Source organism: Larimichthys crocea, chromosome XVIII, assembly GCF_000972845.2.
Source record: "Larimichthys crocea isolate SSNF chromosome XVIII, L_crocea_2.0, whole genome shotgun sequence".
NCBI lineage: Eukaryota > Metazoa > Chordata > Actinopteri > Sciaenidae > Larimichthys > Larimichthys crocea.
This window is the reverse complement of record NC_040028.1, coordinates 20,756,264-20,767,767: the sequence shown is the minus strand read 5'-3', so window position 1 is coordinate 20,767,767 and position 11,504 is coordinate 20,756,264. Positions and strand designations below refer to the sequence as shown.

At 47.8% G+C, this 11,504-nt stretch overlaps 1 protein-coding gene across 5 annotated transcripts; it reads right to left on the bottom strand.

Annotated features, from left to right (window-relative positions):
• Nucleotides 1-881: 881 nt before the first annotated feature.
• Nucleotides 882-10,673, bottom strand: rev1 (REV1 DNA directed polymerase). Of its 5 annotated transcripts, none has more exons than XR_003464145.1 (22): nt 10,235-10,673; nt 9,332-9,407; nt 9,131-9,263; nt 8,721-8,889; nt 8,173-8,634; nt 7,384-8,093; nt 6,842-6,934; nt 6,644-6,760; nt 6,436-6,562; nt 6,228-6,356; nt 5,992-6,146; nt 5,808-5,927; nt 5,520-5,740; nt 5,265-5,437; nt 4,692-5,181; nt 4,359-4,610; nt 4,146-4,245; nt 3,868-4,067; nt 3,630-3,780; nt 3,450-3,552; nt 3,174-3,364; nt 882-2,180 (listed from the first exon to the last, which is right to left on the bottom strand). XR_003464145.1 is itself a non-coding variant. In XM_019264099.2 (22 exons), the coding sequence occupies exons 2-22, from the start codon at nt 9,395-9,397 to the stop codon at nt 3,253-3,255; spliced, it is 3,996 nt and encodes a 1,331-aa protein (XP_019119644.2). In that variant the 5' UTR covers nt 9,398-9,407; nt 10,235-10,671; the 3' UTR covers nt 884-3,252. The 5 variants fall into 5 exon arrangements, 4 of the variants coding, with proteins under 4 accessions (XP_019119644.2, XP_027146632.1, XP_019119641.1 ...); XM_019264099.2 differs by having other exon boundaries at nt 884-3,364; nt 3,868-4,064; nt 4,692-4,867; nt 4,952-5,181; nt 10,235-10,671; XM_027290831.1 differs by having other exon boundaries at nt 884-3,364; nt 4,692-4,867; nt 4,952-5,181; nt 10,235-10,668.
• Nucleotides 10,674-11,504: the final 831 nt, after the last annotated feature.

Sequence of the window (11,504 nt, the reverse complement as noted above, 5' to 3'; positions counted from 1 at the left end):
CGCCAAGGGCGCAGTCTCCGTGAGGGCTTTAAGTTAATGCCTCTTATACACCCATTCACACACACACTAATATATCTGGGAAACAAAGCTCTACTTTGCCACATCCAAAATGGCGGCCGCCACCGAAAGTAAACAAAACCGCGTTAATTTTTTTTAACGCGTTAATTCTTTAAAATTAATCGACAAAATTAACGCCTTAATTTTGACAGCACTAATATTTACACAACTGAAAAACTTTGTACTCAGCTTTAAAATCCTGGAGCCCATTGCACAAAACTAGGATAAGGGATTAAACCGGGATATCTTGGCTATCCTGGATCAATTTACCAGTGATCCGGTTGCACAAAAGCGGGATAGGGGGCAGTAGATATGTGATGGTATAAGTTACCATGGAGATTTCTTCTGTGGAGTGAGCCTGCTCCAGACCAGGATCAGTTCCAGGATCAGGATCAGCAGTCACCACCAACGGAAACCAATAGTTATTCCACTGCCCACTACACATTGTTATCACATAACTAGACCCACTGTCATTATTTAAACGTTTGTGATCATTCATTTCAATCATTTTGGATACATGATGATTTTAGATGATGTTGCAATCATTAGATCATTTACAGTTTCCCATAGACTATAAGGCTGGATATAAAAAGATGGAATATTAGGGCCACAGAGAAAAAAGAAACACAGACTGAGAATAAAGTCATAAGTTTACATGACCTGGCTTGATAAATCTACTTTTGTTCAGTTCCACAGAACCAGAGCAGAGCACCTGCAGGATTAGACATCTTCATGTGGTCGATGTGCCTCTCAGCTCCTACATGAGACTGAGGACACCTTCTACCTACGAGTGTAACTTTAAATAACCGACACAGACAGGCGGGTTAATACAGAGTTTACAGTTTATTACCAAGATTTAGAAAAACTTACAAACAAGTTCACAGCTTCTGGTCTTCAGGCACGAGCCAGTTTAGAGAAGTCAGGACCGGCCAGTTTGAACTTCTGGCAAGATATGACGAGTGAAGAGAAGCAAACGTGTTGAAAGTGAGCGGAGACTTTCACATTCTGAGTTACATTCATGTCAACAAACAAAACAAAAGGAAAGGACAGACTGATTTGGCTTGCATATAAAGATACTGCTTCAAACTCTTCAACCAACCAGCCGGCTGCATCTGCCGAGCACGTCAACTTCACAGAAACACGACGATGAGCCATGAGCCGTACATACGATCACCTGTCCCTAAACAAATCCAGCATGATTTCAATATTCAGATGTTTAACTGTCTGTGGAAAATAAGATATGCATAGGCTACTTATTGATTGCCATAACCCCCTTGGACGACCTCCCAGAGTCAGAGTGCTACTGAGAATCAACAGTTAACCTGGTCGTGAAGTGCTTTGTCCAGCTACCCATGTTTGAACACTGACAGACAATTAAAAGTGAGAAAATTTACAATTTAAAGACAGTTACTAAGAAATCACTACATGTAAACAATACAAGAGGTTTGACCCCTTCATCTTTTCTTTTAAAACTTTCAACGATAAAAACATTATTTACATATTTTAATAACAGAGTTTGGCACTTCAAAAAGAGACGACTTTTTTTTGTGACAGCAGTTCTCAGGTCAGAGCATGACGCGGATGAAAAATTTGATTTGATTTCTACCATAAATGGATTTTCACGAGGAGGCGTTCAGACAGGATCCGGCGCTGTGGCGGTGTGAGGTGTTCTGCTGTGACACAATCAAGAAATCACTTTTTATTTCGCAGGTGAACGACTTTATCGAGGCCAGCACCCGCTCACTCTCATTCATCGTCCAAGTCTCCCTCTCAAACCAAATCAAACTTCTTGGTGTTTCATAAACTTCAGTCAGACTCAGATTCAGAAGCTGCTTCATGAAATAAACAAAGCGTGAACAGGTAGAGTCTCAGTCTCAGAGTTGAGATTTCAGGCTGACTGTGGAGGTCTGACCGGTCCGAGCGGTCTGATTGGTTGCTGTAGTGTGACGTCTCCGCTGCAGGTGGACCAAACGCAGCCACAAACAGACACTGGATCCTGTCTGAACACTCTCTTGGACTGGACTCACACAGGATCCGGAGCTCCCATTCATTTCAGTGGAGGTGGTCCATTTCGGCTCCAGCAGTCCATGCCGTGGGGGGGGGAGAGGTTGATCCAGATCCAACTTTTGAGGAAAACAGAGTCCGACGTCACGCTGCAGCCACCAATCAGACACTCAGATCAGTCAAACCTCCACAGACAGCCTGAGACTATCTAAACTCTGAGACTATCTAAACTCTGAGACTATCTAAACTCTGAGACTATCTAAACTCTGAGACTACCTGTGTGTGTTCTCACTTTGTTTATTCCATGAAGCAGCTTCTAAATCTGAGTCTGACTCGCAAATTTACGAAATATAATGACAGGAAGAAGTTTAGTTAGATTTGTGTCCGACAGTCAGAGTGAGAGAGCGCCGGCCTCGATCAAGTCGGAGAAAATCAAAAAGTTACTTCTTGATTGTTTCACAGCGGTTACATTCAGCACATATAGACACGCCCACGGCAACCCACCTACGCTCCCCTCAGCCCCCTCACCCCCGGACAACCTGCTACGACTTCCTGTCCTGCCTGAACGCTGCCTAACTCTGACTGATGATGGTTGTGTGTGTCACAGTCATTATTTTAAACCCAGACTGATTCATCTGCATAATTGAATAAAAACTGCCTGTGTGACATTATTTATTATTCAAACCTCAGTTACACAGAGGAGAAATGAAAACTTTAAGACCTGGTTTGACTGGACGTGTAAGAAACAGTTCATCGCTGCCTGCAAAATCTGGATATAAAACTTCACGCACCTTTCAAAACGATTCTTTGTTTGTTTAGAAAAGAACTGAAAAATGAAACTTTTGCAAAAAGCTGCTACGATCATCACCGTTCTGGGTTTCAGTGAGGACATTTCCTGCCTTTTAGTTACAGTTACTCGTCCCTTTTTAAAAAGGACTAGTGTGTAGCGGCGTTTAGCAATGAGGCTGCCAGATCGCAGCACCTGAATACCCCTCGCCTCACGCCCACAGTGGCCGTAACAAACAACAATTGTTATTTTCAGGTGACGACACACTGGACCTTTAAGTACAGAGAATATGTGATGCTGCAGTGAAGTGAAGTTTTGTCCTGACCTTGGTGAAAGCACCCAAAACAAAAAGTGGCGGCGTCATGGCAACAAACAGTGAAAAGATTTTCCCGTCTCCGTCGTCTTCACGCTACCTTCAGCGTGCTGCCGTAAGCCTGCTGCACCACCACCTGCACGTTGTCGAGGATGAAGTCGAACGCCATGCTCCACACGGACTCCACCGACTGCTGCATGAGCCTGACGGAGAGGATCGCGGGTTGAATGCAAAGAAGGTGAGGGAGGTGGAGAAGACACGGAGGAGGCTAAACAGAAGAGTTCTTACCTTTTCATGTATTTTATAATCAGATCCAACTTCTCCAGATCTTTATCGTCGATCAGATCAGTGCAATATTTCACCACCTGCAGGATGTCCTCCTCCATGGGCTCTGAAAGATTAAAATGTGATTTTACAGCTGCAGAAGGTTGAGGCTCTACGACAGCACTGTCCAGCGTCACAGCGTACCTGTTATGGTGGTCACCCATTCCCGTAGGAGCGTTTTAATGTCCGTCAGATCGCAGGCTCCGGCTAACGCCGGAGCAGGACGAGGAATGTATTTGGACAGAGTCTCTGGGACGTCTGGTTTGGAGGCCGACGTGGACGGATTGTTTTCAGTCTGTGAAAACGAAAAGATTAGATCAGAACTTCCAAACGACACAAAGAAAACCTTCATCTTAACGTCTGAAACTGTTAACCGGCTCACCTTTATTATGTTCATCGGCTCCCGTGATTTCACCAGTGGCGGTAAGGTTTTGGCCGGGCTGATCGCCGTGTGACGTCTCTTCACGGGGGAAGATCTTTTAACCGGGCTCGCTGCATTTTTTCTCTTGTAGCGCCGCTTCACCCGACCGAGTCCAACTCCTGACTGTTTTAGCTGCAGCAGTGGATTCTTCTGTTCCACTGCTGAGAGAAAAAACACAAGATTCAGAGAATGTGCAGCTGATGATGGCAGAAAAAGAAAAAAGCAACATGTGGACTTACACATCTTTGCCTGGGGCTGGACGTTTGTTACACGGTTGTAGGCAGACTTCAGTTCTTCCTGGAGCTCTTTGGGAAGGGCAGCAAATACGTCCGGATCAACCTGCAGTCAGAAAGCCGAATGACGATCAGCTTCGTCCAGGTAAATTACAGAATGGACGATGAGGACGCCTCCTTCTTTCCAACATGAAGAAGCTGCGTCGGTTGCATCCTTACCTGTGAGAAGTTTGGTAGTTCAAGGACGATCCCGGGACTGTCTGGCTGGTTTGGAATCTGCAGGACCAATGTGCCGACGGGTGGAGTGTATAATGCAGGAGCAGCTGTAGGAGGACAAGGAGGCGTGGTTGGACGAGTCTTGAGAGACTGAGGCTGTGGACTGGGTGACCGTCGGTGGCTTCGATTAGTCCACGACTGCTCCACTTGCTCTCTCAGCTCTGCAGGCAAGGCCTCCAGCACAGAACGATCCACCTTGGATGTCGTAGAGAAGCATGAGTTGTTAAAATGACTGAATCGTTCAGTTCTTCTTTCATCAATCAAACTCCTCCTCACCTGTGAAGGAGACGGGACCTCGATACTCAAGTTGAGACGAGCTCGAGAGTGTTTTGGAGTTCGTCTGGACGCCTGCTGGTCTCTGCTCGTCCCTGGGACCGGCTCGGGGGTGGATGGAGGACGCGGTGCTGCAGTCGAGGAAGTCTTTTCCTGACGTGTGCTGTTGTCAGCAGCATCTGTAACACGGATCTTGAGCTCAATCCATTTCACAGACGACAACAACAAAGACATGAACTGAAAGCAGAAGACTTGACACGAACCTGTGTTGGTGGATCTCGTGTTTAAGCTCTTGTTTAGCAACATCTCTTTGATGGAGCGCGCCCGGGATCCCGTGGAGTCCTGCTGGACAGAGTGATTCCCTTCAAGAAGCTGAACCATGATGCCGATCCCTCGCAGGTCCTGAACCTGTAGCTTCATGGTGTGGAACAGCTTGATGACGGCAGCGGCGATCAGCTGACCGCTGTCAGTGGACTGAGCGAGCATCACAGTCCTGACAGAGACGGACAGGAGTTAGCCTACAGAGAGTCGACGAGTCCTGCAACAGACAGGGACGGCGGTCGGTCTCTTTCCTACCTGGCTAGGTTGTCACATATCCCGTGACCGCCGTATTTCGCCGGTTCCAGCGGCGCTCCAACCTTGCGCACCATCACCTTCAGGGTAACTCTGCGACCTCGCAATCCTGCTTCCTGTAAACGCTTCTGCACCTCCATGGACAAGTTAGTCAGGAAACACTCCGCCTCATCGACCTGGTCACAGGAGTGAACGAGGGTTAGAGAGAGGAACGGGTAGGAAAAGAAGAAAGCACGGGTCAGAGGAAAACGGCCTAACCCTGCTAAAGCGAATATTGTAGTTCATCTCAGCGGAGACGGACTTCCTCTCCTTCTCATAGCGGACAGGACGATCGTCAAGCCCCCTGCAGAAGCGGAACAAGGTTTGTCCGGTTCGGGGTCCAAACTTCTTCTGCAGCTGAGACAGAGACACCTGCTGGAGGTCTCCACATGACCTCACACCCATGGCAGCCAGCTTTCTGCCCATCACAGGCCCGACACCTACAAAAGAGAAAATTAAACATGTACAACTCAAAGCCTGCAGACCAGCAGGTGGTGCTGTACCTACCTGGCAGGCTGGTCACTGGCAGGTCCCGGATAAAGTCGTCCACTTCTTCGGACTTTAAGAAGTACTGCCCTTCTGGTTTCGCCTTCCGGGTCGCCAGCCGAGCCAACAGGATGTTGGACCCTGCACAGACGGGCGGTCAGTTTGAGTTTATATCTTAAATCCACGTGACGGTGCAAACACTCACCCATGCCCACTGAAGCACAGCATTTGGTTTTCTCCTTGATGTCCGCTCTGATGGCTTTGGCCAGATCATCTGGGCTAACGCCCAACTCGGCCAGCAGAGCGGAACCGTCTATCAACACTTCATCGCAGCTCAGAGCCTCGATGTCGTGGGTGTAGCTGCAAGGAACAAATAAATAAGAAGGTGTGCTCTGCACGTAAAGGAAGCAAGTTTAAAATTTGACCTCTTCTTCTTCTTACCCTGCCAGAGTCTCATACATGGTGAGAGCCACCTCTTTATAGGCCTCGAAATCATACGGGACGGACTGCAGCGAGGGACACAGCTGTTTGGCTTTGCCAAAAAACATCCCGTTCCTCACGCCCGCCTGTCTGTGAGAGACAGCGATGACTCGTTAGTACGAAATACAGATATTAGTGTCGTTTAATACAAATTAAAGTGCGTCCATACCTGGCCTCGTAGCTGCAGGATGCAATCTCTGCCATGGAGAGAGCAGCAGCATCCTGGTCCACTCCGTTGGGATGGGACTCTGGACTCTCTTGTGAAGGAGTTCTGTACAGATCCTCATCTGCCTTTTCTGAGATGCAGGACAAGGATGAAGATGAAGACATGTATATGAGACATACGCTGACAAACAGGTCAGGTGTGACAGTCTCACCAGGCTGAGGATGAGTGTGTCTCCTCTGGTAGTACTGCAGCTCCAGCTGAGGGTTGGCCCCGGCCCTCCGGGCCACCCGGCCCTCTCCCCGGTTACTGGTCACAGCTACGGGCTTCCCTGGAAGAGAAATCCATCGACTCAACCCGGAGCACTGACTGGACGTTTCACACAGTGTAAACAGACAGAAAGCAGACTTACCTTTGAGCTCTGGCTGATGTCGGATGCCCACAGACACAAAGAAACAGTCCATGTCCACATGAAGGATACAAGACTTAACACTCGCAGACGTACCTGAGCACACGGACAAACACACAGCTGATCATCAGCAATGAATCCACATGCATCCTCACAAGTTAACTAGAAGGAGCTGCACATTCGACATAGATATAGCCACTACCTTGCAGATATTATCATATATAATGATTCATATACATTTGGAAATCCTGTTTTTCATCCTTACTTGACTGATGGATCATTTTCTTTGTGGTCTGACTGCATCATCAACACATTTACAGACTCACTGACTCCATGGGAGGAGATATAATATATAATGATTGTCTGCTACGTGCACAGAGGTCAGGACACACTGATGCACGACTAATGTCAAATGACTTGAACTTGAGAAGTTGCTGTTACGTGGTGTGGACCACTGAGCCACCGTGACAGCCCATTACATAAAGACAGATAAATGAATAGCAGCATCAAAGTGACCTTCTCTTTCCTTTCCTTTCCTTTCCTACCTCGGCTGTCTGCAGACTGCTGAGCCACCGATTTCCTCAGCCGCTCTTTTCCAGGAAACGACGTGGTCCCCGCTGCTTTCCGTTTACTGTGCAGCTCGTTCACGTATTCGGAGAAGCCGGTCCTCCACGTGGAGATCTGGTGCAGCCGTGAGTGAGAGTAGTACTCGGAGATCAGACCGCCCGTCTGTGCCAGCAGCTGAGCTGAAGACTTTGAAGACGACGACGACGATGAGGAGGAGGACGACTTTTCAGTGGGAGGATCAAGTTTGGCTGTCACGTTGGTCGAGTCAGACGAGAAGCTGTGGTGACCTCCGTTCAGTCGAAGTGGGGAGGTCTGTTCAGGATTTGAATCCACTTGACACGGTGGCTGCAGCTGTTTCAGCAGTGCGTGGCTTTCTGTGGCTTTTAGAGCCTCCTGGTAGGTTGGAGGTGGAGGTGGAAGTCTCTGCTCAGATTGCTTTGGAGGACTGTGGGGGAACTCATACGGGTCAGGTTTGGTCTGAGACTGTCCTGGAGAACTCTGAGGTTTCTCCTCTGAACTCTTGTCCCTGTCGACGGAGGGTTTGTCTGTAACAGGCGACAGCTCCTCTGGATTTAAGGCACCGTTAACGAGGTGAGTGTGTCCGTTGGTCAGTGGGAGAGGATCTTCTTGCATTTCAGATGTTTGTGAAAGGCTCAACATGTCCGGTGAGGTCTGCAATAATCCGTTTCTGTGAGACGAAGAAGAGATTTAATGTAACAAGACGTTTAAAACACCTCGCACCTCTAACATAAAAGTGTCGTACTCACATTTTTAACTCCGCCTCCTTGCAGCCACTCCGGGAACGGCTGCAAGAAGAGTTGATCTGAGTGTGTGGTTGGCCGGCTCTCTGCTGCTGCTGCTGGAGGAGGTTAGGATGAGGGTTAGACGGTACGTATGTGTGTAAAGGACTTCTGTGCCTGGGATCTGTATGACTGGATTGGGGGTTAATGAAGCGAGCTGCAGAGCTTTGCTGGATGGACTGAGGTTGGACGTTGCCTTGGCTAGGTCGGCTGTGGCTGGGGTAAGGAGGGATGGAGTTGAAGCTGGGTGAAGGCGGCTCGTGGTTGAGAGCCGAACGCTGTGGCGGATGGATGCTCGGCTGAAGCGGCCCGTGGCTCGGTCCTGCCGTCTCCGAGGTCTGCCGCAGAGTCACGCCGGGGAAGAGCGGGCCTTTCTGTTTGGCGTACAGCTGGTACTGCAGGTACGGCAGCAGGCGCCCAGCCTTCACACTGTCGTTAAACACACACAGTGATTTTCAGAGAACATTGTGGAACACAATCCGACATGAGCACGGGACTGGTTCACCTGAACACACCTGTCAGTGATCCACTCCGGCTTGATGACCTTCTCCCCTTTGAGTTCTTGGATCTTGCTGTTGGGCAGATTGTTGGCGATGATGTGGGTGGTCTTGGAGCGCGAGTAGTAGACGTGGAACTGCCCGCCGTGCAGCATCATCAGCCGGCGTAGCTCGTCTGCACTCGGCTCTGCTCGGGAAAGACATCACAACTCATCACCATGACAACAACAAAACCGACTCCCTAACTCCTGAGGCGACACGATCGACCGATGATTGTCACGTTGCCTCAGTTTCCACTTCATAACTTCTTGACTCAGCATGCTACCCAACTCCTGATACAGGCTGCGATCATCCTGCGACTCGATTACTACTGATATGTAGTAAAAAAGTAAGTGAAGCGTAAGGACGCGCTGCAACAGGTGTGTTACCTGTGTATCCGTTGACATAGATAGACACTCCGGTGAAAATGCTGGAGCATGCTCCTTCCTTCTGTTTTTCTCTGGGGGCGTCCAGCTTAAACTGCTCGTCCAGCTTCGACACTTTGGCGGCCATGTAGCCGCCCTGCAGACAGAGCGAGGTGTTAGAAGATCGTCACACACACACTGTACATGTCGCTGCGTGATACTCACCCTCTCAGCCCAACCATTGTCACCACCGGCATTGGCTTTTTTCTTCATCCACCCATCTCGACTCATGCTGAGCTGCCTGAAAGCACAAGAGGAGGAGGAGGAGCTGATCATTTTCAGGTTCACCTGTATGCAGACGATGCAGTTATTTACAGGAAACCTCGTGTCACCTGAAACTTGTTCTTAATGCTGATAGCAGTCTGAATGACGACCAGTTGCTCAAACAAGCCACCTGTAACCACGCCCACCTGTCAATCAAAGTGTCCACGCTCTTAATCCTGCATAACTTTAAGCCTTAATATAATGTGAACAGGTGAGTTGTATATAAATTCACCCTCAGTACAGTTGTCATGAACGGGGAAATTAGCTACAGAGACCAAAACTGTTTTTTGTACCAGGCTGTAAACATGTTTATTTCTGCTGTGAAGTTGGACATTTGGACATGGGGACTTATGGAGACTGACTCACTTCTGGAGCCAGCCTCAGGTGGACATTAGAGGAACTGCAGCTTGTGAGACTTAAACATAGGAACCTATGGAGGATGTCACTTCAAACCAGGTTAATTTGCATATTAAATTGATTGATTCCGAAGTTGTGTTGGTACATTTATGTCTGTTAATGTTCATTAATAATGCACAACTGTAAAGACACACACACACACACACACACAACATGTGTCATAACAGTTGTGCATTATTACGTGCGTGCGTGTGTGTGTGTGTGTGTGTGTGTCTGTCCAAGGGCACCATGTGGCACTCTCACTTAGCCTTTAGCTTAGCATACTTAATGTTGCATGTCGCCGCTGCGCCATGACAGCTGTGTATAACATCATGCGTGAGTTCGATACCCGCCTGTACACACACACACACACACACACACACACACACACACACACAGGCTACTTACCTTTGTATGCTGTCACACACACACTTCTCTCTGCAGATAACACACAGTATGTGTGTGTTTATGTGTGTGTGTGTGTCTTTGAAATGGAGCTCCTCCACACGGTCCGCTCTCCTCCTGCAGCTCCGCTCTGCTCCTCAGATCACCTCCTTTACTCCTCCGCGCTGCCACGCCATGTCTGTCCGACGTTTGGGCTCCCACTCCCGGTCCTCCTGCTCTCCGGTTCCGCCGCCTCTTGTTGTCGGTCCATTTGCTTTTTTTTTTTTCTTCCTCCACACAGAGAGAGTCAAGCGAGCGAAAGACAGGTGGAGACGTGCGACTTCCGGTGGTGGATTTCAAAATAAAACACTGGGCGACAACTGAGGAGGCAAAGAAGTGCCAAAAAAAACAAAAACAAACTCCAGTTCCTCAAACGTCCACTTGAGGCCGGCTCCAGAAGTGAGCCAGTCATCAAGCTGAAACAGGCTAACAATGAGATAACAACGAGATAACAACAAGCTAACAACAGGCTAACAACAAGCTATCAACAAGCTAAAACAGGCTAACAACAAGCTAAAACAGGCTAACAACAAGCTAAAACAGGCTAACAACAGGCTAACAACAAGCTATCAACAAGCTATCAACAAGCTAAAACAGGCTAACAACGAGATAACAACAAGCTAAAACAGGCTAACAACAAGCTATTAACAAGCTAAAACAGGCTAACAACAAGCTATTAACAAGCTAAAACAGGCTAACAACAAGCTATTAACAAGCTAAAACAGGCTAACAACGAGATAACAACGAGCTAAAACAGGCTAACAACGAGCTAAAACAAGTTAACAACAGGCTAACAACAAGCTAAAACAAGTTAACAACAGGCTAACAACAAGCTAAAACAGGCTAACAACAAGCTAAAACAAGTTAACAACAGGCTAACAACAAGCTAAAACAGGCTAACAACAAGCTAAAACAAGTTAACAACAGGCTAACAACAAACTAAAACAAGTTAACAACAGGCTAACAACAAGCTAAAACAGGCTAACAACAAGCTGAAACAGGCTAACAATAAGCTAACAACGAGATAACACAGTTTGACAACACAGTTGAGTTTAAACAGGCTAACAACAGGCTAAAACAGGCTAACAACGAGCTAACAACGAGATAACATTGAGCTAAAACAGACTAACAACAAGCTATCAACAAGCTAAAACAGGCTAACAACAAGCTAAAACAGGCTATCAACAAGCTAAAACAGGCTAATAACAAGCTAAAACTAGATAACAACACTGGA